At 36.5% G+C, this 25,822-nt stretch overlaps 1 protein-coding gene across 1 annotated transcript in view; it reads right to left on the reverse strand.

Moving 5' to 3' along the window:
• The window catches only part of DIAPH2 (diaphanous related formin 2), a 170,964-nt gene that overhangs the window by 62,337 nt on the left and 82,805 nt on the right, over positions 1-25,822 (reverse strand). Inside the window, exons 24-25 of the mRNA XM_063423750.1 lie at positions 24,107-24,232; positions 7,307-7,470 (exon numbers count right to left, since the gene is read on the reverse strand). Of these exons, the coding sequence (XP_063279820.1) occupies positions 7,307-7,470; positions 24,107-24,232 (290 nt within the window). The remainder of the gene's footprint in view (positions 1-7,306; positions 7,471-24,106; positions 24,233-25,822) is intronic.

Genomic DNA, 25,822 nt, shown 5'->3' on the forward strand with positions numbered 1-25,822 from the left:
CAGCATGTTTCAGTGTGCCATTGCAGGAGTTTCCTGAGGTCAAACACCACATTTCACTCCCGTTTTGCAGAGAACTCTGGACACCAGGTGCTCACTTCAAACTGCACCAAGAACTGTGCTCACTGCCCCATCATAGAGCCATCTGCACCAGAAACACCTTTTCATTCAGAAAAAAACAGAACTAGAAGACAAACCCAATCTCTTATCCCTTTTGGTTTTGGACAGTTCTGTTGCTGCACGTTCAGAGATTTTATTTTACTGCAGCTTCCCAGGCTATAATGGAAGGAAATGCCTCTAGTCTTAGGAGAGAAAGCAAATATGGAAATGTCATGGTTGCACTGGTACCTCACTAGCCATTAGTCACTGGATCACAGATTCTGTCACATTTTCTACCTGGAAATCTACAGCAGACTGAACTAAACAAGCTCTAAAGTGATTTTATCTAGAAATTCTCTTTGAGCCAAACTGTGTAAGTTGTATCTGAAGGAAGATTCTGTGGAAATTCAGACTGCGCTTCATAAAATACAATGGATACCAATGGTGATACAAAAAAAAACCCCAAAAAAACCCCACCAAAAAGCCATTCAAAAACCAATAAAGGTTTAATCTTCTTGAAGAACAGCAAGATAACAAATACTGCTAACTCTGTGTGAGAGTACCCCTTTTTATCTATCTACATCCATATACCACCTGGAATGGACTTGCTTGTTATTACCCTCCATCAGGCAGTTGGACTCTCAATGATTCCGAATTTTTTATGTCATTTACTGCTATACATTTAGTCAGAGTGAGATGAAAGCTGGAAATAAATCATTGGCAAGAACATACTCCCACCTGTTATCAAAGTCAGAGCAGAAAACAAAATAAATCTATATTCATCTGTATTTATAAACAGACTTTATAGTTGAATTGATATTGCTAACAAATTTGATCACATTTTCTCAAAACTGACTGATGATTAATGTAAATAAAGAGAATTTTGACTCTGGTGTGCAGTGGTTTCTACAGCATTTGCTCTGCCTGAATTATATCAACTATTTCAGTTTCATTTTCTACAGTTCTACTGCAAAGGGTTATTTTTCTCTCTCATGGCATGCTTTTATACTCTCCCAGACCTTTTCTCTTCCAAACATTTCAGTTGCAGTGGATTACTTCTAATACAGAACAGTGCTATTCCAGATTAACAGTTCTTCTTAAACTATCAAATGCCAGTGATCCCCCTTCTGTGTAGTTTTACAGGCTAAATTACCTCAAAACATAAAGATCAGTTTCAAGATTGAAAAAAAGAGCTCTGTAATGGGCATTGGTTTTAAAAGAGGCAATAAAAATCAGCAGTTTTCTTACTGCAATACAGTTCTACACAGTGACAAAGAACTGCTCATAGGGATCTACTACACAACTAAATTTATTCTCCAATTAAAACTAAACTAATCTAACAGTTATAAATCAGACAAAGAGGCAATCCTCTGGTAAGAATAGAAGCCTTTTCAACAGCTTTAGAACATATTTTGAAAAGTACTCATCTGGATGCTGTCTTCTGAAAACGTGTAAGTGCATGCAAAAAGGGAAATAATTTTCGAGTGAATCTCAGCAGACAGAAATATTTAAATGCATAAAACCCTTCTATTGATGTGCTTTTCATGACCGTCTGTTATTTTGGATGGTGCATAAGGGCAAGCAGTTTTGCTAATTCAACAGCAAATTAAAAGTTAGAGAAAGTTTGAGTGTGGGCTTGCTTTGTTATAATAAAACCAAAACTGAATTATTGTCTCTCCTAGCAGAGAAATAGATTCAGCAAGGAATATTATCTCTTTTAAAGTGAGTTAGTTGAAGAAGCACATAGCTTGATGTTCCCCCTTGTGTTTATTAGGATTCACTGAAGTGCAGCTCTGGTACTCAGCACTGCCAGTTTACAGCTTGGTTTCCTTAAGAAGCAAATAAAAAATTAATGCAGCTCTTGCATTCTGTACATATCTTAAGTTTTGACAGACAAACATATTCACACATCGACACGGTTGTAAATAGACTCTCGAAGGTAAATTATTAAAAACAAGAAGAAAGAAAACAAACTGTAATGCACAAATCTCCCTGGATATTAAAGATGCAGCTGGCTACAAAGCGGTCATGCACCAATAATGAGGGCTGCCTGTGATCCCTCAGGCCTTCCCCAAATTTGCCTTGCAACTGCAAAATATGTCAGCTGAAGTTCCAGCAAAATAATCTTCTTCAGTCATAAGTCGTTACGAACGACAAACTCAGATTAACTGGAAGTTAATCTACACAAATTCAGAGTTAAAACACAGCAGACTGAGCAATCAGTTTCCATGTAAAAGGAGGATCTTTCATGGGTGTTCCTTGGAGGATAACACATTTAAATACATTGTTATCCCTGTAAAAATAATGGAAAAGAGATGTAAGGAGCTGGTATTAAACGAGGCCAGACAAATTGAATTTCCTGCTGGGTGGCCGTGGAGCAGTGAGCAGAGTGGATGGGGTTTGGGACTGCAGGGACACCCCAGTGACACAAATGTCCTGGTCTTGCCAGATTAAGGGCTTGGCAAACGGAGCTGCTGCTGCCTGGGCAGGGAGGGAGAGGGGTTTGCTGCTGGCATGCAAAACCACTTCAAACTGTCCAGGCAGAAGAGGTTTGCAGTGTTCACTAAACCAAATTTAACACCACCAATGAAAAGCTGTATGGTATCACTTAATTACTCGACTGTATCAGTTGGAATCATTATTAAACAGCCCTTGAGTGGACAGGTTTGGGACTGCTTATACAGCTCTCTTCAACCAGTATTTGGATAGCAGAATAAACACACACACCTCATTCAAGTTATTCCTGATAGAGACACAAAGCTGAAGTATGCACACAAAAACAAACATGGATCATTGTCTTTACAAAAAACACTCAACTTGAAAACCCCAGAAAAACAAATGTTGTTTGGGTACAATCCTAAAAGAGAAACCAAGGCTCAAGGCAGACCAGTTGTTTTGTTGCAAAAGCAATCTTTCCAGATCAAGGAAGAGACAAATCCGTGTTTTGGCATATCATCAGGTAAGCACAATCCTTTAGACTTTTAAACAAAAATTCATTCTAATGTAAGTCTGAAAGAACTGTTCATACAAGAGCCTGAATCCAGAAGAAAAAATGAATCACTCTTTTTAAAAGTAGGACCTTGAATGTGACGTGCTGAAAGATTTCAAAGTTTCTGGGTAGAAATTCTTGACAGATTTTAACAGAGACTGTAAGAATTACAGACAGGGTAGTATATAAAGACATAGGTAATTAAATAACAATAAAAATGCCTGGGTTGGAAAGATTTTGCAGAATTTCTGAAAGACATGGTTGGTGGACTGTTGAAGGATGCACTGCAGAGGGTGTGTGGCATTACACTGCAAAGAAATAACAAATGTGAAAAAAACAACACTGAAGGGACACGCTCACACAGCTGCAATTTTTTGCTTGAGGTTTCCTCCACCTTCTACTTCATGCTTCACTCTGTGTTCTGATAGGATTATCCAGTTCCATTAGCCTACTTGGATTTTCACAAACGTGCTAAGCAAGCAAATATGAACTTCAGGAAGTGAATGAGTTGTAATTTACTCCAACATCGGCATGTTAAATGAAGCTGCAATAATGCCATGATCAATCTGAAATCACAATTAAGACAAATACGGATTCCAATTATCAAATTAACTTAATAGGATATAGAAACAAACAGAATTATGAGACTAAGATTATATATGTGAAACAAGATTGTGGAGATTTTAGAGAAGTCAGGTTCATTCTAATAGAGGAGCTTTTCAGAAATATTTAAGTGCAGATGTTGGCATCTGTAGTGTGCACACATCATCTGTGGAAGAGTCTCTTCTGGACTTAGGATCCACCCCAAGGGACTCACTCAGAGCAGGTAATGAAGTCACTGCTTCACAAGAGCTTTTCAACAGCTTAAGTTGTGCCTCAGCCAAAATCACAAACTATACTTTGCTTTCAGAGTGGAATGAGGATTCAAAATCCTCATTTAAATATTACAAACTTCCAAAGATAATGTCTGGAAATAATGACATTTCTCAGTTGGACTCACTGCTACCAGCACTGAACAGAAAACAAAACCAATCTCTAAAGAAAACTTTTTAATCCTGTTCCTTTTAAGATTAGGAAATTTAACTTCATGGTTTCCTCTAGACCATGTTCTCCCCTGTAACTTTTGGAAATATTCCTTAATCACTGGCATCTTTGCCCTGAAATATGACATCCACATTGGCAACCACATCGGCAACCACCTCAACAGAGAAACAACCTAGGTGAGAACAAAATCCAGCTCCATCTAAGCAGTTATTTCTACACTTGCCTAACACAGTGTTGTGTTGTAGCCAGCTGCATGAAACTTGAACTCAGTTTCATTTCTTTTATTATTAGTTTTTTTTACACCTTTTAGGGAACTTCTAAGAGAAATGCCATCCTTGTGTTTTACATCATAAATACAGTACTTCTTCAGCAGCACTAAGCCCTTGTAAATAAAGCTGAGTTACTGCTCCTATGTGAATTCCACCACCTGTATCCTCTCCTAGTCTACACCTAATTCCTGATTTGTTCAGGATAATGATTAAAACCTACTCTGCTCAGCACTAGCTGAATGCATACACTCAGATGAGAATCGAGAGAGCCTACAAGAGATTTGTATTTCAGGGAGGAAGGACTTGCTGTATATTGCCTGTTAATAAGGACAGTGGTTCATTTTGGTACCTTCTCTTGGGAAATTTCACCAAAGAAAATACTTCTTGCTCATTATTCATTATTTTTTCCCAGCTTCCTGCTAGCTGAAAACTGTTCTCTTTCAGGCTGCATTAAAGAACTGTTACTTTTTAGGCAGAAGGGATGAAGAGTATTCCCAGACAAATAACCAGAGAGAACAATGAATAAATAGAGGCTTTCTTTTAAACCACTCCTGAATTACAAACTCAATTTATGAGTTTGAAAGCTGGGGATTTAGCCTGACTATGCACTATATTTCATAGTAAATCAGATGTTTATTATGTATTTATTTATGTATTGTATATTCATTGAGTTGTATTACTGTAGCAAAAGACCTGCTGCATTCTAGGGACACTTCAAAAAAGTCACAAAAAAACCCCCACTCCTGAGTCACAGAGTTTGAAACTTACTTTGAAGCAAGTTATAAACAAACAAATATTAGGAAGAAGGAAAGGTATTACAGGTACATTTCTACTCAGGACACTGAATCCACTGTGGTAAAACTTGTTTTTTATGAAGGCAACATAACAGATGTTCTATGTCCTGTCTGGTTCAGGGCATCAATCTTACAAAATCTTGAAGCCCAGAGTAGTGGTCACCAATAACAAATGTTCAGTTTCCTGATCATTTCATGTGTCTCTTCATTTTGAGGAGATTTTCACTTTGTGGATGTTGCACCGCAGGTCACACAGAAGCCATCAATCAATACCAGTGTTGATACAAAACGATAATTTATTTCACTGGTGTTTTACCAAACCCATCTCTCGTTCTGCCACCTGATGAGTTACTCTCACCTGCTTAAACACTGCCTGAAACTGGAGTACAACCTTTTTTCTCTAATTACATTTCTAATGTACATTACGATTTAATTCCTTATTCAAAAAAATTCATTTACAGAAATGTGAGGGAAGCAGTCACCACTGATAAAACTGTCTACCAGGTAAGAAAACATCTGCACAAAACAGCCCCTCTGCATTTCATACAACTACACCCAAAAATCCCTTTTCCTGCTTCCAAAACAACTTTGTTTTTTTTTTTATACTCATTCATCTTTAAGACCACCTGCATGAAAAGGAAGCCCACAAAAAACCCAAAATCTAAACCATTTAAAAACTGGGTAAGAAAAAAGGAATTTTTCCCATCTGGTGCTGAGGAGAATATCTCATACAACTTCCACAGTACAATCAGCTTGAAAGGACATTGAGGTCCATTTACAAATATATGCATGACAGATTTGGTGGATGTTTTTAAAGCCTCTGCCACCAACACAAACAAACATTCAGAAAGTGACAGCCTGAAAACATTATAGGTTACTTGACAGAGAGTGTGAGACAGCAAGTTAAAGAGCACAAATGGAAAAGAACAACATGGCATCTTGCTCCAGGCAACTGATTAATCACTATTTGATAAGAGCCTGATCCTTTTGTGTTTGGTGTCTGATCAGGTTGCAGTTGTCCTCAAGGACAATCAAAATTTGTGTTTACTTTCAATGGACTAAAGGATTAAAAAAATCTAAAAAATGTTTCTTCTTCAGAAGAGTCCCAAATATTAAAGAGATATTATATTATCCAGTGGATCTTTAGCTGCAAAGAGGAAAAAAGAAAACCCACAACAAACCACCCTTGTAGCTACTTTTTATTCAGTTTTTCTACAGTTGACAGCTCCAAGAGAATCCACCTTTTTCTTTATTCTCTAGGCTTGAATTTGACTCATGTTCCAGTGGCAAAGGAAAATCCTGTGGAAATGCTTCACTTCATTCCTGTGATACTCCAGCAACCTGAAGAACTTTTGAACCTCTGAACTAAATTGGCTTATGGCACAAGAAAGAACTTTTATTCAATAGACAGCCACCAGCAAGAACATAAAAGAATAATAAAAGGAACAAATGAGCCATCCATATTTATAAAATATTTGGAATTATACTTCAGCCAATCACCAAAACAGTGAAAGAAGTTGATGGGACCACTTAGAAAAAGCAGGAAGGTATTACAGCAATGTGAAGTGGACAAAATTAACACATGTGCATGCTCTAGGGAATGTTTGCAGATGATCTCTACCTTCAGTCTTATCTGATTGCTCCTGAATTCTTATCATTACTTATTACTTTTTCAAAGTAAATCCCACAGATTAAAGGAATTTTAGTATATTTTTCCTCCGGGGAAACTTCTTGCAAGCATCAAAATGTTGCAGAAAAAATCTTAATTCTTTTTTGTAATTTTTTTTTGTCCCTTACAGATAAAAAAAAGTTTCACCATGAACTTCTAATGTTCACCCTGGTCCACTAAAAGTGATTCATTACCTTTGTAAAATATCAAAGTTGAATTAAATTTGGCTCAGCCTTATCTACAGGTGAGTTGCCAAGTTACATATTGGAGGACAATATGTCATGACCAAAATTTAAATAATTCTGGAAACATTCACCCAATTTGCTGCCATGGAACTAAACACAAAATTAAGCACAACAGAAAAAACAGAGAGACAAGGAAAGAATTGAAACTGGGAGAAAAAAAGATATAAGAAAATAGATAACATTTTGCAGGTATTACTCACCAAAAACAGAGTTCTAAAGTTGCTCAGATCACCAAAGAATTCTTCTATGCTTATTGCTTTGGGATCAAAGGTGAAGTATTCTCCCAGATTTTCATACAATTTCGTCATGTTGTTGTGCATGTTGGACAGTTTTTCATATTGCTCTCGGGCACTCTCAGCAAAGCTGTGAGGTTTTGTTAAGGAAAACGACTCAAATGCAGCACAAATAAAGGAATAAAAATAAAATCACAGTAAATAAAGGAAACAGTACACAAGGAAAGACCTCTTAGAACAAAGGTTACAATTGCAAAATGTGCAGGTGCTGTTCTGCTTCCAAATAGGACATTTTTATGAATTAACAGTAACATCATTAATGTTACTATTTTATGAATTAATATTATTAATATCATACCAACACTTCCATTAAATGATTGCTTTCTAATGGTGAAGATTTGCCACTGACAGAAAATACAACTTACTCTATAAAATTTTTAAATACTGTGGCCATTTTTATTTGAAGAGATGAACAACTTTATAAAATGATTTCTGCAAAAACACAAAGTGAAACTGACATTGCTGTGAGAATCTGTGATCTCACTGCTCAAGTGGAGTCATGTCCCCCACCTCACATACATACATTTTATAGGCAAAGTGTGCATAACTATCAATGACAAAATCATACAATATATCTCATTTTCTTTGCCTTCTCTTACAAAATTCTTCACTGTGAAGTCTTTCCTGCCCAGCCACACAGTTCATGCCTCAGGCTGACTGTAGTAGGTTCACTTTTTGGGGCACAATCTCAACTCTAATTTCCCCAAACTTAAAAAAATGAGATATCCACAAAAAAACTGACAAACAGCTTTGAGAAATGATTACTGAGAAAAACGCCATGGAACAACAGAAGTCTTGTTTTTTCTTTTCCTTAGGAAGTATGGAAGCCTAGAAAGGAGACTGAGATTGACTTTCATCCCAGCAGCCATCATTAAAAGTTTGACATAATGCTTTTAAATAGAAAAATGTGGTACTTTCTTTTCCCTATGTGAAAAAAAAAAAATTATTTTGCAAACAGAGGAAGGGTGCGAGCTACTAAAGGAAATATTGGTTTGCCTCAAAGCAAGAGCGTTTTAGTCTGCTCTTTTCTTCTGTGAGGTTATTTGGAGACACAAAGTCACAAATCACTGGGAAAAACACATCTGCTCCAGGATTAAGCCAGCTCTGCTGATAGTGAATTGTGGCTGATGAAAGTGTTTGCTGTACATATCAACCCCCAAGAACAAAAGACACAAGAGATTCCCTGAGCTACAGAAATCCCGCAGCCTGGTTCCCTGTGGCTTTTCCTTGTAACAGCTCCTTCCATGTGAATTCTGGTTGTTAATAGGGCAGAGCTCTGCTTCAGCCTCTCCCCAGACCTTCCCCTCTCATTTGAGAGCCTGCCTGGTGTCATATTGGTAATTACACACCACTTGTGAGATCCCAGGCTCTCTGCAAAACATCAACCAGCCTGCAAACTAAACAAGGGACAGAGAAATCCTAAAAAAATCCCCATTTCTTTTTGAGATTATACTAAACCCAAAAGTAATCCTCCAGAAAACTGTCAGCAAACTGCAGAATAAAGCATGGAAATTCAGGTGGATGTTCTATTCACAAAGTTTCTGTAGCACTTGGATGCTGCTGAGTATTTGTCACTGCACAAGCTACAGGCAAGCAAAACAAAGCTGAAAATTCCCTCCATTGGAAAGAAACCAAATGTTCCACGTGGATTTGAGCACTTCAACTAATGGCAGAGTACATAAATAAACGTTTAAAAATTGGTTCTTAAAAGTACGATTGAAAACTATCAATATCAATTTTTCCAAGGAATCCTCTCAACTGAAGCCTTGGTGGCCTAAGAGCAAAGCTGGTAGCTCGTAAAGTTCATTTAGAAACAGAAACCAACACATTGATTGATATTAATTTAAAAAATCAAGATTTTGAAACAATCCACAAAGTGCTACAGCTGTGGCAATACCTAATTCTCAGTTTATTGAAAACAAATTTAACCTGCTTGACTAGAATCTGAAGCTGTTTAGTCGCTCATCTCAAGGAAGTTTGGTCTTCAGTGACATTTAACTGCACAAAAGGAAATGAAAGTTTAATGGCAAGAATACATTAAATAGGTAATAATGGCACATTACTGAATTATTGAGCACAGTCTAAAAATTTTAGAAAAAAACATGAATTGCCTTCAAGTCACCAGATTGCTGTTGTGAGCAACTCACCAAAAAGAAATATAAATAAATGTACAAATTTAGTGAAGTCTTTAAAATCAGTCTTATATAATAAAATACAACCCCAAAAATGACTGAAAAGTCTGAAAAAAGGAAAAATACTATGACAATTCCAGATCTGTAGCCTATTCTTGGAGACAGAGCTCCCAGTTCTCTACTCGTGTTGCACACTCACAGAAGAAATAACAACAGTAAGCACTAAAAACCCCAGTACAGCCACAGAAAGCACCACTCTAGAAATAGACACCGTAATTTCCACATTATTATTTTTTATTTATTAAGTACCAAACTGCAAGTAAGAAATATCTTTAACAGATGGCCTGCAAGACAAAGGGATGTCAGCAAGACAGATGAATGGGATGAGCAGAGAATTGAATATTTCAACTGTGCCTAATTTGGAAGAAGATAAAGCAGAGCTGTAAAGACAGGAGTTCCCTAACATGCAATATTAACAAAGTTACGATCACACTTTATATGCTTCATCCGACTTTCCTACTTCTAAAATATTAGTAGCTTAAAACATCCCCTTGAAATGTACTGATTGAGCCAATGGAGTAATTCCAGGCGAGCACAGCCAGATATGCCAACACTATTTCATGAAAAAAAAAGAGAGAGGAATCTGAAGTATGCCAACTCTGTGTAATACCAATACTTAATTCCAACAGTTTTCCTGAAAAGAGATGGAAGCTCTACAGAGTCCTCACTTACAAATTCTAAACCTGGTTTCATTCTTGCCACTCTAAGCCAAACTAAAAATGACTAGATTTTCTCACTAGCAAGTTGAAAAGTGCTTGTTCAAGTAGGAGAAAGTACTTTTTTCAGAAGTTTGTTTTTTCCATATTTTTTTGCGTACCATTGCAAGGCAGGATTCTGGCTTGAGGAACCACCAGGCTAAATATCTGTTTTAACTTGTCAGAAGAGAAAGTTTGAGTCAATGGTGTCATCTTTAATGAAGAATGCACAAGAGCTCTTGGTTTCTAATCTCCCAGCTCATTCATAATAGAACATTCTTTGAATTGAACTGTAGCAATGCAAACAGAACTTCGTATCTGAAGACAGAAATTCAGCTTTAACAGCAGTAAGTAATTTCCACTGATAGCTCTATTTTCACCTGCTATCAGGATGTAAACACATGCTAACAATTTTATCACTCATACTCCATCCATAATGCATCCCTGTGACTGCACAGCAGCCAAGACTTCTGGAGCATACACAGATAATTATGAATCACAATTACATCCCTAATCTTTTCTTCCTGTTGGAAGCCTTTGCAAAAACAAAACAAAACAAAAATTTGCAGAAATCTTCATCGCAATACACTTCACTCTACCCAAATTAGAACCCAAAGAAACCAAGTGCCATAGCAGGAGCCCAACTTGATCTGTGTACACAAAATCATGCACTTTTGAAAAGCTTCTAGATTCCCTAATAAAATACCCATAAAAAGCTCAGTGTGAGAATTTCTTCCTCATTACAAAGCAAATTACCACATCATTCAGCATTTGACAGAACAGCTCAGGAAAAAACCCAGACAAACCAATCCACAAAAGAACAGTGGATTCTCAGCTATCTTTGAGCAAGGAGGGCTCTTCCTCCCGCTTTGTTCCATTTGTATCTGAAATTATCATTAACAATCAGACTACTGTAATACAATTGCATTCATTGTAAAAAGAGAGGATATCAGTGGGTTTTGTGCTTGTGGAAAATGAAGCACAGAAAAGTCACAACCATCCAAGAACAAGCCTGGCTGTGACCTGCTCCTTCTCCCAAAATCTCAGAATGCCCTTTAATTCACATTAATTCAGATGAAACTTTCTGACTTGTGCCTAAATGGCCATAAGACTTTCATCTTCGTAAACGCTAAAAAAATCTGTCAGTGTTTACTTCCTTCCAGCTCTAAGCAATCATATCAGTTCTGAACTTTGCTGCATTCAAAATTCTCAAAAATGCAAAGGCAATTTCCATTGATTCCACTACATTGCTATGCACAGGAGAAAGCTTTTGTCAACATTATTTCAATATTACTTTTTTATTTATTCTCCTGTTAATGAGGACACAAAGATCACTGCTCAATTCTCTCAAAGTCCCAGAGGAAGTCTCTGGGCAAAAACTGATAAACAAGGCCCTACTTTATAAAATATTTAGCCCAAGGAGCAAAGCTCCACAGGCTATGTCTTGGACTGGGGAATTTGGCTCCAAGACTTAGCTGGCAAATTAGGAATTTCCTGTGGTAGCAAAAAGTAAACTTTAAAAATAGGGGGGTTTTTTGGTCTCTGAAGAGAACACAAAAAGCAAAATTTCTTAAGCTGCAGGCTAGAGAGAAGGCAAGATCTTATCTGGCAAAAAAAAAAGAAGCACCCCAAAATTAATGCTAGGCATTAACCTAAATTAACCAAAACCACTTGTGGGTTTTATTACTCAAAGAAAAAGAAAGTTGCTGAATTCAGAATTTTATTTTGCCATTATTGTAATAGATAAATAATCTCCAAATTCCAAGCTCCCGTTTAAAAGAGAAAGTTTCTATAAGCTCTACAACCCCTGAAAGCAAATTAAACCTCTCATCAAGACAAAAAAAATGCTTTATCTCCACTGATGACATCACCAGAATTTTGAAACTGCCTGACAATAAAAATCATCTAGCTCTTAATTCTCATCTGTGATATGTTGATTTTTAAATAATTTGAAACAGTATGAAAAGTGGTATTTTTAGCTTTTTTTCAAACTCAAATATCTTTTTTTATTTTGTGGTGGCAAACAATTAATCACCATTCCTGCATTAATTAGAAGGCAACGCAGAGAACATGATAGTCAAGCATGTATTAGACAAAAAATATTGCCAGAGTAATGGATTTGTAGCATCCCTTCCCTAGAGAACAATTAGATAAAAATCTCTTTAGATGAATAAAAACAAAAAAGAAAACAACGGAAATGCAGCTTGTACAAACCAAACGCTGTGGTAAACTCTCTTTTGCATATTATACTCAAATTAGTTGTGACTGTTTCAAATAACAAAAAGTGTTGACATGTTTTAACAATGATAAAAACCCAGTTTTTGGGTATTTTCGCAAAAGCCTGGTGGCCACTCCTAGCAATATTCTATTAGCTTTGGATCACACAATCAGATGCCTTAAACAAGAATTACAGCTTGGTGTGCCCTGAATCTTTCAGAGAAACTGCAACCACATTCCCTCTCTTTGATCATGCAGCTTTTCCTCACTTCAGCTGGGTTTAATTAAGGGAGGGATGTTTGAGCTGTCACTTGCACTTTTCACAAGCCTCAATCAGGAGATCTGGTGGTTACTTCATCGAGAGAAAGTTTTCGGTAAACGTTGGGAAAGGAAAAGACAAATGACCCCCCTGTGTTTTTAGGTTTCCTTTGGGGCTGCCATGGCACAAGACATGAATTTTTTGAGAAATCTGAAAAATGCTGATTGTATAATGTTTCAAGAGCCCAGATGCTCCAAATCAAGGAGGAAAAGGAATTTTATGTCACCTGAGGGAAAAAAAAAGCAACATAGAATACCTTTATTAAAATTGAGATTTGTTTAGCACAAACAACTGCTGCAATGAGGTGTTCACAAACTCAAGCAGAGGAGAAAATGAAAGTGAAAGAATACAATAAAATAAATTTATTTGGCAGCTAAATCGTATTGTGAATAGCAGGTGCCTATGTAAAACCACACATCATATATGATTTGAGTGGTTTATGTCTCTCCACTGCTCTTTCCCAGAAATGGTTCCATATTTTTGGGATTAATAACTTATTGGAAAGTTATTTGCTAGAAGCTCACCACTGCCTGCACACAAACAGCCTTGTCCTCAGTGACTGGGATTAAAACCAAGGAAACGTCAGGAAAGCAAAGTTATCCCTCAAAATTCTATCTCAGACAACAGACACTTGAAAACATCCCTTGAACAACTGTTCTGGCCAGAGGGAAAAGCCACAAGCAGACTTACAGGGCAATCAGGATCTGAAATCAAGGTTTCTTTTACTCACAGGCACTTCTTGATGCTCAGTGACATCATTCCCCTCCAAAACACTCCTTAAAAAAAAAAAGTTTCTATTTGGAGTGTGGAGAAGTGTGGAGGGCAAAAAGCAGCTCCATCAACACCCACAGTTTTGCTAAAGCAGAATCTCAAGACAATTTGATTTTGAGATCTAACAGCTGCAGCTCCAAGGATTTATAGAGTGCACTTCCCCTTCGATTTCTGATTTTAAAATAAGCATACAATAATTAGAAAATGGATTTCTAATGGATTATCACTTTAATAAAGCACAATCCTTTACAAAAATACCTTTCAGTGATCTGGACAACTTGATTTAAGGATGACAGCCCAATTTCCCTCAGGCAATGATTCACAATCAAGGAGCCATTAAATCTCTGTCACATGTACAGTAATAGAGTTCTGTTCATGGAATTTTATTCCTTGGAATCTTTACATGATCTTTTTCCTGTATAATTTTCCATGTGCTGTGTAGACTGCTGTATGAACATTCTCTGTCCCCAGCCAGCCAACACAGGCATGATTTATTATTACTAGTTATACTCTCCTCCTTCCCTGTCCCCAGTCTTCTCTGGATATTTCTCAGCTCTGCAGCACAATTTTAGGGGATGTCTCAAGGTGCAGAACAGAACAGAGCTCCCTGCTGGTGCACAGCTCCATTCTCTTAGGGATTCACCAGAAATCCAGCAGAGATCTCTGATCTAATGTCTGCAATTAAGTCTACAAAAGTCCACACTATACAATTTATAGAATAGCTGTTTTTCAAGAAATACAAAATTAGAAAAATAAGCGACTGGAAGTTCTTGATTGTCACAGAGCTGCACCTCTTGTGTATTATTATGACTCCTGATTTATGACATTGACCAATTTCTTCCTTTATTCACACTACAATGGAATGTACAGATTATCTGTACATTTCTGTTCACAGAGTTCTTACTACTACACCCCAAGATGAAAGAATCAATATAATCTCACATCTCCTTATACCAGGGCTTTCCTTTGTAAAAAAGATTGAATATCTGAAGATAGAAATAAACTGTCAAGGAAAACTGATGTTGTGCTTTGCATAACACAATTTTCATTTATAATGTTCCAAAGTTCATGTATTTTAAACTATTAACTTTATGAGAACTCTGCCTTAGTCCACACGAGTAGAAATACAAAGGATCATTTTCCAAAGGGATTTGTCTTTTTTTTTTTACTGATATCAAATAGCTGTAAGAGAAATGAACATTGTACAGTAAAACATGACACATTATTAGGTGCTTTTCAAATTCAATCCAAGCAAAGATTATACCTAAATAATCCTATAGTTATCACCTGGAACACAGCAAGCACTTTCACTTTGCTTTAAGAGGGATCAAAGAGGAAAAAAAAGGAAAAGAAAAGAAATATTATGTGATAAGAATGGGAGTGGAAAGCTCGTTAAAAAGCACTGTTGAGTCTGGCAAGACAAGACATTGAATTCTTTCTGTACACCTCTGAACAAGGAGGAAATAAGGAGAGAAAAACCCTTTAAAGAACAACAGTAAAGTAACAAAAAATGAGTCCCAACTGACCCTGAAAATCCAGCTGAACTGGGTAAATTCACCATCTGGGAAAGTTTACAAAAGCTTTTATTAGACATGACTGAGGGCATATAAACACAAAGTTTTACGTTAGTTCACAGATTCGATACTCCTATAAAAAATTATAGGATTTTTCATGAAGATGAATTACTAACACTTCCATATTTTTTTGTCTCTGTGTACTGCTTGTACTTTTCTTCCCCTCAGATGTGCCCACAGGTATTTCTGTGAGATCTCATCACTCACCCAGCCTTACTTTCAACCTTGCCCAACAATCTGTGGAGTGCCCTGACTTCTTTGGTGTATGGCATCTATACAAACAGAAAAACGTGAAATTAATGCTCTCATGGTGCCATCTCTGCACCACAAAACAAAGAAACACACCCTTGGCATATATTCTAATTAATTAATTTTACTTTATGAGGAACATATTGTTAATACTGCAATTCCTGCTGTGTTGACATTCTGGATTTTTACCTCATAAAAAAGAGCAGACAATGCACAATTTATCCTGCCATAAACCACATCCTCCTAGTTACAGAAGTCCATTACTGTTTTTCTCCATCATAGTAGAGAAAAACCTCTCCAAAGTTTTTCCTCACACTATTAGGTCTCGATTCCTGATCCACAACCCTTCTGTATTTTTCTTCTTTGCATGTGAACTATTTCTTCTGGTAATTTAGGTGATGGACTAAATCTTGTTACAGACTGTCTCTGAAGCAGATAAATAGAAATGGATTTCCCAAGAGCCCCTGAAGAATCTGAACGATCCTTTATCCTACTGAACATTTTGTTACCTCTCATCTTGCTGTGTTCACACCCTTAAGGCAGCCTGGAGTCTGAGGCTGAGCTTGTCTCAAACCAAATCAACAATTTTCACATTACTGGTCAAGCACTGAAACACTGATTTACTAATACCTCCCTCTTGGCTTCTATCATGTTTTGTTCATAAAAGAATGAGATATCTCATGATCAATTATGCAGGCCTGGGTAGAATTCTTTTCCCAACAATGAACATCAAGATAATAAAATACATAGATATAATAAAGGGAATAAAGCCAGGTACCAAGCAGAGTACTGTAAAAAATTCACATTAAGATAAAAATAAACATCTGGAATCTTGCCAGATGAGACCTGACCAATTTAAAGTTTTTCAAATCCCATTTCACCCAGCAACATGCAGACTACATCAAATTAAACAATTCACATGAAATATCCAAACAGCACGTCTGCTACTGGATGGTTTGCAATAAAAACAGACTAGCAATTCTTTGGATGCTTAGTGCACCACAGAGGAAAATACAGAGTTTCAGTGTACCTTCAGGAAAATTTCATGCTTGGAGTGATTAAAAACCCACACACACACAATCACTCACATTCATCCCAGAAAGCTGCACCAGAGCTTGTTAAAGCTGAGAAAAAAAGCCTTCAAAACAAAGGAGGGACTTTAGGTTTGAAATGATGGTGTGGTGCTCTGGTTTAACATAAACCTGCTACTCCACACACCCCACAAGAAGCCTTTGCAATTCCATCCTGACTTTTAAAACTTTCAGATTTAACAAAAGAGATACTGACAGTCCTTTCCACCAGAATTTCTCACATCTCTCTTTATTTATTCCAAATAAACAAAGCAGAGGGCAGAAAACTGAAGGCTAGAACTGCTGAAACCTTAATTCCTCAGCCATCTCCTACCAAAGAAATGTTCATGTTATTCTGGCTCTCAGCAGGGAAATTGGACTTCACCAAGCAGAAGGAGAATAAAGTTTTTTCTCCACAAAGTTAAACTCATCTTTAATTGGGAATTATCTAATTCTACAAGGGTTACAGCTTAGGAACCATGCATGCTCAAAGCACAAGAGTAAATGAAGGAAAAGCATTTCCCTTTAAATGGCCAGTATAAAAACTTGCACAGCAATTCTGAAATTAGGTTTGTAATGAGATCATGACAAATTGATTGATTTTTTTTCTCCCACTAATTTAGACAGATGATTATTTGGGGCAATAATTAGCAACACTGCCATTTACTGTATTAAATAACAAACCAAACACCACTGGTTTCAGTCATGACCAGAAAATGAGAGTTATTCTATTAGAACAGCAAAATAATCTGCCTTTTTTCAGCACTCTATTTTTAGAAGTTAACTTTGTCCAAAGATTCACAGCATTCACCTGCTGCACATCCCAGCAAACACAAATGGGTAACGAGCTGCAGGTCTGGAATGTTTATCTGCAGCAGAATCAGAACATTTAACCTCACCTTAGCTCAATTATATCTATTGACCTTCATGACAAACATCCAGTCACACCAAATGTATCACCAGTCATGCAAATATTTCTAAGCCCTTTTAGTGGGGATATTATTTGTTTTTATCCCAGGGTGAAAAATCAGGTAAGTGAAAGGATTAGTAAATGTCACAGGGCCACAGAGGACATTTCTCAGTGGAAACAAATTGAATGGCAACAGTTCTGTCATGACTGTCAGTGAACAACAGGCTCTCCAAATAATTAAACAAATTTCAGGGAGGGTTTTGCTTCTGGGATTGCTTGTATGAGTGTTGCAAGGCTGCTCAGGGCTGAGATTCCAGAATGTGTTGCTGATGTTGTTCCCTCTAACTGCAAGAGGTCCTGGCCATATTTCTGACCCACTAATTATCTTATTTTTAAACTTTTACCTATAAAAAGGCAGCTCTGGACACACAGATCCCCAGCACCAGATTATGTGCTGGGGAGACTCTCCAAAGACTAAGTAAACAGCTGAAGTACATTTGAGCTCAACAACATCAAATACTGGTGTTTTCTTCCCTGTCAATTTAATATAAGTAACTAAATATAGCCCAAATTGCTTGTAATCTGATTTTTAACTTGGCATGGTCAGTTCTTCAATAGGATTCAAACTGCTAAGATGCCGCGAGCTTAAACAATTAGCAGTGCAAAAATGAAGAAGGAAAACTTTCTTTATTCACCGATGCCCTGAATTTCCAAAAAAAGCCTCTAGTTTGGAAAAGAAAAGCAGATTATTTGTACAAACTAATTCTTCCTATCTTCTATCAGCAGGGGGATTTTCTGCCAGCGCTGATGAAATCCAGCAGCCCCTCAGATGTACTTCTCAGAATTACAAGCACGAGCAGTTAAATCAAGTGTGTCTTGGTTGCTTTGGCAGCCCCATTTAAATATCAGGCGAGTGTTCAGAGATAAAAGGTTTTTAACTGTAACCTCTCAGAAGATGATACACTGTCAATTTCCTTTCCAAAAGTGCATTTTAGGGATCCTTTTCTCGCATTTGGGGCAATACAAAATAATGCAAATCTGGGGCCTGCCAACTCGGGGGCTGTCAAACAGCCAAGCAAATCACTGGAATCTCAAATCTAAGACTCAAATCACAAATTTTGCTGTCTAAGAGCTACAAAAACTTAGAACAGAGCATCCTAGATGCAAAACTTAACATACACCACTCATGTGATGTTCACTTTTCCTTTCCTCATGTTAACCAATTTGCATAAAACCCTATAGAATAGGTGGCACAAGGTGGATATTCTGAAGAACATTTTATTATTATCAATGAATTCAAACTGACATGTCTGTAGCAGGAAAAAAAAAGGATCCCTGGCACTTAGATACAGGCTCTGCTTCAAAAAGTTCCTTGAAACCTGAACTATTTATATACTAAAATTAATTCCAAAGCAGGCGTACAGCATTATATGGCTTGTAATTATTGCTTAAGACATTTTCCGTTTAAAAATCCTAAAACTAAAGATTCAACAGTAAATAAATCATTATTTTCCTGTGCTGTGTATTCAATAGGCACTGCAAAGTCTTTTTCTTCCACCCGGTATTTTAATTTAGAAAAAAATAGCAATTCTCTTGTATGAAGCTAATAGAAAGTTAAATTAATCAAACATTTCTTTTTCAAGAAATAATTTTTCATACTTAAATGCATACTTAAACTACAACATCTACAAAGTCTTAATTAATAAATACCAAATAGAAGTTTCCTCCTACTACTGGATGCTCATTATTATTTACTGATATTAAGCAAATACTGAAGTTTCAACAACTTCATAATTGTTTAATCTTAAACAGTTTCAACTTTCTGTTTCCTGCCCCTTAAAGCTTGTTTTGAACTGTAAGCAGAAGGAATAAATTTAAAGAAATGCTAAGCACTCTAAGAAAACACTGATGACTTCTATGATCAAACAGCAACTTAAAATACAACAAATAAAATCCATGCTCCATCTAGAAGCATGAAGGTAGACCCCTCTCTACACAATACTTAGGAAAAGCATTTTGTATGGATAAATAACCATAATTCTCCTTTGGTCAAGACTTGCAAATTAAACTGTTTTCAAATGTCATTTTTGTAGACAGTGAGAACAAAAGCTTTACATAAATATTGCAAGAAAAGGCAGATATATAAAACTCTTCTAATGTTTATACCTGAAATTTAAAAAAAAAAAAAAATTTTGAATGGTTCTCTCTTCCAGTTCGCAAAGCCCTTAGAAATGCCTCTACGTTGAAAACCACATTTCAATATACTCAGGCAGTTACTTCACTACACTCAGGTAGTTACTTCAAATGGAGGGATACACAAAAGCTCTTAGAAACATTTCACTGTGGGGTTATTTGTGAGAATTCCCTGTTTATGAGCAAATTCAGATATTAATGTACATTTTCCTGCAGAAATGAAGACATTGGTACATCTCAAGTTCCAAAAACAAAACCAGGCCTTGCCTAAAAATCCATCTCCAAACACTTGAAGGGAATTATTGTTCCCTGAGAAGCCAGGAGGAAATCCCTAGTGCTGAGAGATGCCAGAAGTATTCCTGCCATTCCCACTCGCTCTGAGGCAGGGTGGAATTGCTGTCCTGCTTCTCTGGCACTGACAGAAGCATAGCTCCCAGTCCTTTCAGGATGCTGAGACCCTTTGGGAACAAAGGATCAGTGCTTTGGGAACATTTGTTCCCTCCCCAGGGGCTGGTCTAAGGGACTCTGCAGTGCAGCTCCTACAAGAGAATTTATCAGCTGATGTTTAATGCACATTAAAGTCTGAACATTCTCACTGCAGAAAAGTCTGCAGACTTGCCCCCAGATCATTTCTGTACAACTGAAGTGCATCCAGTGAGGAAATAAACCCCTCATATTTAGTTGTGAGGCTGTAATGGTTATGAGATGCAACTAGAAGCATAAATGCACATCAAGTGAGGATACATGCCTTTCAGGAAGACAGCTTTTTTATTCCATAAAAAGGATTCTCTTCTAATGAATGATGTTCCTTACTGGAAATTAAAATTAGTTCACAAATTGCTGCTGTTCCATTTAATGATAAGATGAATGCACAGTGCTTTGAATTTTTTTATCTGCAGTAATTTTTGCTCTTTCATTCATCATTCCCTTAATTTTGCAATTCTTTAAAAATAAGCTTTTAATTCTTCACATGTATGTAATCAGTTAGAAAGCCCACATGGCAGCATTGATAGCTCTGGTAGGCAAAAGATGTTAATAAGTTTAGGCACATTAATGTGCACATTACCCTACTCTTATTAGGGTAAATGATTCAGCTGAAAAGCCAAACAAGGTCTCCATTTAAGGATACACCAGTTTGTGCAGGACACATTGGAGCAATAAATTAATATCAGATATGTTATAAAATATACACAGCCAAAGTTACTCTTGTCCAGGTAGTAGGATCACAAAAAGCATGAACCCAGCGACCAAATATGTGCCTTGCTGCCCCTTGGAACAGTATTCAAAGCTCCTGTTTATTTCTAGAGGAACAGATTATTTTCTAGAGGAATGAACTTGAATATTGTGTGTATGTTGGAAGGGAGAAAACTATTTATTATTCATGTATTTATAGTTCTAAATCAATATTAATATTAATTCTGCATAACTTTCTATTTGTTTCCTCTGAAACTGCTTTTCAATTCAGATGTTTTTAATCTTTGTTAATAACATTTACATTTGAACGCCATTAATCTGAATACCTTTCTCAATCCCCAACTAGACACTCATGCTTTAACATCACTGAAATAACTGTATACACCTACAGCAAGCAAACATGAAATTCGAAGTTCTGCACTTTTGAAAAGATCTTCAATTAGAGGCACACTGAAATAAAACAAGGAGTGAAAACCAGATTTGGCACAGTCTGTAATCACTTTTGTAAACTGTTGAATCAGACTCCCTAGTGCTGCATGCAGCAGGGCTAATTTTAAAAGAAACCTCTCCCATTTAAAGCTGAATTATTTACAAATGAATCTTCAGGTAAAATACAATTCCAGACACAGATCAGATCATAAAAAGTTGTTTCAGGAATCACACAACTTATTTAATATAGCAAGAAATTCACAGAAGGAGTATTTTAATCCCTTTATTTTCTTCAGCCACACTGCACTGAGATGAATAACTGTATGTGCTAAATAAACAACTGATTAAGTGAAGGGAAAAATTACCTTGCTTAGAAACTGACCAAGAAAAAAATCCAAAATGAAAGTGCAGGTAGAATTTCTATTCATCTTTTTGTCACTCACAGTACCGCATCTTATTTGTTAAAAAAAGTTAGAAACACTAAAATTTCTTAAACTCTTTGACAGAACTTGCTTCTGTATTTTGAATATTAACTTCATTATTACAAATTCACATTATGAATGGTATTTTTCTTGTCACTGGCATCCTACATTAATCTGATACTCCAAGCAGTATTACTCTCATATCCTCTGAAGAATTTCTCATCCACAACCACTGGTAAATAGCTTTGTTTATGACAGGAACGAGAAACTATGCCTTGAATATTATAATTACTGCATCCTAAAACTCCACTGAGACATCTCAGATTTTCTGAAACACTCAGAGATGTTCACCCTGAAATTCTGTAACTTTCTAATCTCAGGATGTGCCATCATCAACAAATCTTCAGGCAGCTGAGGAAATCAAAGAAATACATACTACAGACTAGGGTGTCATTTTTACACCCTCCAAAATGATTCTTCAATCTAATAAAAAATATGAGAGTGTAGAAAACCTTTAAATATTCAGTGATAAGCAGAAACAAACTTGATCATTTGATCTAAGGGGAGATGACTTTCTGAAAGAGAAATACACCACTTATCAGGTCATCTATTAATTATGCAAACACAAATCCCAGTGCAATCAGTTCATTGCTTACAGGCTTCTCTCTTTTGCCAAACCCCCAAAGTCCCACGGCTGATAAAAGCAGGCAGGCATGCACAGTTCTGGGAGCCTGGTTCAATTCCAGGGCTTAGAATCTACCTGGGAGTCAACATCCATGCACTGAAGCCAGGCTGCTCAGGACACCAGGAATAATTAATTTTCAAACATTACATTTCAAACAGGCTCCTCCTGTTTTTGCCAATAAAAAGAAACATTAGTTTTTGTGGTTTTTTTTTTTTTTTTTACTCTCTTGCATTGTGAAACTTTTTCTTCTCTAAGTAATTCAGGTGATGAGCTGCAGATAGAAAAACATTAAATATAATCTACTTGGCTCTTTTTCTTCACCAAATCATCTGAGTAATGCTAATCATATCTATAAGCAAACACATAGGCAGTGAAGTAAAAATACAACTGAACTATAACTTCTGTAACCTGGAAAGCAATTCTGTCAAACTTAAGAAAAAAACAGTGGTAAGAGTGCATTCCATAAATTGGCTTAATTTATGAACAAAAATGTGCACAGAATTCAGCCTCTGATGAGGTGACAAGGCACAGGACAATTACAAGGCAATATTGGAAGTTTTTCTGATGTGAATGAATCTCGGAAATAATAATGAGCTTTGTTCAATAGCAGAACTGATAAAAGTGATTATCAGCAGCAAGTCTCTTAACCTTGCATGTAAGACAAGGTGAAAGGGTAGATGTAAGGAATAAGAAACAATTTTCCACTTAGCCAGGAGTTGTCTCCCTTAAGCTACTTTCTAGCAGTGTTGTCAGAAACTTAAAATAAATCCATAAAGAGGAGACGTTAAATATCTACTTGTGAAATTCTGTCACTGACTCCATTCAGGTGGTAAATCCTGCCAAAAACTGACTTTGCACAGACACAGCACTGGGGAGAAATCTTCACTACACCTACCAAACATGATGAGCAGCTGCAAATGGATCTAAACATCAATCCCCTCCTTTTCCTTTCCTCTGAAAAACCCCAAAATCCACAGTTTCTGTCATGACTTCTGTTGCAGCAAGGAAGGAAAGATATCACAAGAATTATCTGAGCTTCTGGAAATGCACAAAATGCCTTGGACTTGGCCAAGCACCACACTCCAAACACTCCCATAGTTCCACACAGAGCTGGGATTTGAGCACAATAAAAACCTGGGAATTTTTTAAGAGCTTTTTCTCACTTTTTGCTGCATTTTTGTGAGCTTCTTGTATCTTCAGTAGACTTGTTACTTTAAACTTTTGAACAAAATGAAAGTTGGATATACAAAAACAAGCTAGACATATATATTACAGTTCTCCACAGATTTTACTTGGTAGTACTTAAGGAATCCACAACCTCTGTTCTCTACAGAAATTAAAGGACATAACACTTTTGAGCAAAAATAAATGTAAATATTCCCCCAAAATCATGTTGAAAACGTAACTTAAAACCATTAACAAAATTATTCCTCTGCCCTTCAAAAACACCACATCTGGTGCTAAGATAAATATATCAACTTTACTGCTGGTATTTTTCTAAAATTGATTCAATACTGCTTTCAGACGGAAAAAAAATCTTCATACTGAGTTTGTCTGCTCACTGTAGCTACTTCCTTCAGGAAAGCTATCTGGATACCCCTTGAAAATCTGATTATTGATGCTTTCAGTTCTGTTTGCTTACATTCACCATGTCCACAGCTGCTTTTTCTCTGCTCTAGAAGAAATGCATGAAAAGAGACTTAAAAGCTATTTTTTTCAGTTGCTGCAAACACTTAAGCAGAGGATCAGAATGCTCAGATCACTAGTGAGGACGTGCAAAAAGGATATGCTCATCTTTTCTACAAACTTATCATGTTCATCCTGGGTTTTAGGGAAATTCTCTATGTCCTTCTCCAGGCGCTGGATCTGCTGGTTCATTGAGTCAAGGTTGCTCTTCAGAGTCTGGGCTGAAACTAAGGGGAAAAAAAATAAAAAAAGAAAAGAAGTTTATTATAAAGTCTTCAGATTCCAGAAAGGGTATCAGAAGGGGAAAAAACAACATCAGTAGAAATTGGCTGAAAGAGAATGATTCCATTAAGTAGACTCATATTTTTCTGAATTACTGTTCATAAAAATCCTTCCCTTCATAAAAATAAAGTGGAAATATCTACTGTAATATACCAGATCATCATATTTAACACTGAAATGTCACCACTTAATTCTACCATTAGTTCAAATTATTCCATTTTTATTTAAATTTATGGTAAAAATTCCAATATTTCTAATATTATTATTTCTAATATTCTTTTAAATCTAATTCAAAGATTAAAAACTAACTAGAGTTCAAAGAGATTTCATCTTCTTAATGCATGTACTTGGTTAAATGAATGATCTTATTAACGCACATTTCTGTAACAAGAATGATTTAAAGAATAGACACGCGGGGAAAAGAATTAAATATTTTTCTTACATTGAAATTACACTGATATCTAGGGCCCAGAGCTGTGTTAATAGCAAAGGTGGGTCTGAATAATAAAAGCTGCAGATAATCAAAAGGAAGTAAAAGACTCAGAGTACAGAGAACTAATTAAAAAAAAGAGGAGATGGTAAAGAACTCCTGCTTGCTGTGTGACAAACTATTCTAATGAAAAGCACAGTGATGCTAATTTGGATTAAACAACCCCTAACTGATACATCCTGTGAGCAAAAAGTGACAGCACCATTGTGAAGGTGAAGCAATCCCACATCACAAAGAAATTTCAGACCTGCATGAAAAGTGACAGAGCCTCTGCAGAGAAATTCCTGGTTCAGATGCAGAATTAAAACAATCTGAACTCAAAATATGGACTTTTATGGCATAATCCATGAAGCCCATTTGTCAATCTGGTTTTTATCACAAAGAACCATTGGACAAACACTTCCTCTTCAGTCAAATCTGCCTTCTGGAACCCACACCTCTATCCCATTCTTTGTCTCTTGCACAGTTCACAAATCAATGCTTTTAAAAAAAGCAGAGAATCCCAAGACCACTTTCCCCCAGTGCAGCCAAGAAAAGCAAATGACTTTTTTTTTTAAGGAGCTTTTTATTCTCTTTTGCTGGAAAGCAGTTTGCACAGAAGTTCCACTAAGTATTTTCTAAAGAAGCATTTACTTTTCTATTTCCTTGCTATTAAAAAAAAAAACAAAAAAAAAAAACAAAGGTGCTGGGACTACATGAGATTAAGGAGTAAAAGGAAATTAAGTCACGATGGCCTGAAAAACAGCACATAGGAAATAAAGATCTGGTAAACAAGGAAGCTGTTCCCAGAAGAAAATCAATTTTCTATTCTTTCTAAGTAAAGACTCACATCAGCCATAACACTGATTTCACGAGCCTGTTCAGATACATAAGGCACCAATAGAGCTGTCTTTATAGTAGCCATTATCTTGATTTTATTTTCAATTTTATCCATTTCATTCTGGGTACCAAAGGAGCTACTAATTATGTAATCCTAGAATTATAGTGGAAGTTTTTTAAGCTTAATTCAACTGGTGTGGGTATCTATATTGACCACAGAATCCTT

This window comes from Prinia subflava, chromosome Z (assembly GCF_021018805.1).
Source record: "Prinia subflava isolate CZ2003 ecotype Zambia chromosome Z, Cam_Psub_1.2, whole genome shotgun sequence".
Classification (NCBI taxonomy): domain Eukaryota; kingdom Metazoa; phylum Chordata; class Aves; order Passeriformes; family Cisticolidae; genus Prinia; species Prinia subflava.